Source organism: Eimeria mitis, genomic scaffold (genome assembly GCF_000499745.2).
Source record: "Eimeria mitis Houghton genomic scaffold, Emh_scaff3979, whole genome shotgun sequence".
Lineage (NCBI taxonomy): Eukaryota > Apicomplexa > Conoidasida > Eucoccidiorida > Eimeriidae > Eimeria > Eimeria mitis.
The window spans coordinates 2105-2586 of NW_013572315.1; the positions used below are offsets into that span (position 1 = coordinate 2105).

General features: G+C 58.3%; 1 protein-coding gene across 1 annotated transcript in view; it reads right to left on the reverse strand.

Moving 5' to 3' along the window:
* Positions 1 to 294: 294 nt before the first annotated feature.
* EMH_0071320 (zinc finger (C3HC4 type) / FHA domain-containing protein, putative) overlaps positions 295 to 482 on the reverse strand; it is a gene marked incomplete at both ends in the record, with an annotated part of 3195 nt that continues 3007 nt past the window's right edge. The window contains one exon of the mRNA XM_013499086.1: positions 295 to 480. Coding sequence (XP_013354540.1) covers positions 295 to 480 — 186 coding nt within the window. The remainder of the gene's footprint in view (positions 481 to 482) is intronic.

The following is a 482-nucleotide window of genomic DNA, read 5'->3' on the forward strand; positions in this document are numbered from 1 at the left end:
AAAATAAACAAAACACAAACGCCACTACCAATGCTAGAGCCTTCACCGTCTACCCAGCGAAACACCCAAACTCCACGCAGCGCCAAAGGGGACCCCGAGGGGCCCCCAAGGGGCCCCCCAGGGGCCTCCTGGACCCCGCAGGGGCCCCCAGGGCCCCCCAGGGCCCTAGGTGTATGTACAGCGGCATGCATGCGGCGAGAGAAATGAGAGTGTGGGGTGTAGCCAGCTGTCTGTACACTGCAAATATATATTTATTTATTTTATATATACACCTCCTGCTTCTACCCCTTCTTATTAGCAGTCAATGCTGCCGCTGCTGCTGAAAAAAAGCTCCTGCTGCTGCTGCAGCTGTTGCTGCTGCTGCTGCTGCTGCTGCTGCTGCCAGCCGTTTGGTGCTGTGCATGCAGCTCCTGGGGCTGGGAGAAGGCTGCCGCAGGTGCTGCTTGTGGCTCTGAAACTCCCGTGCCGGCGCTGCTGCTGCT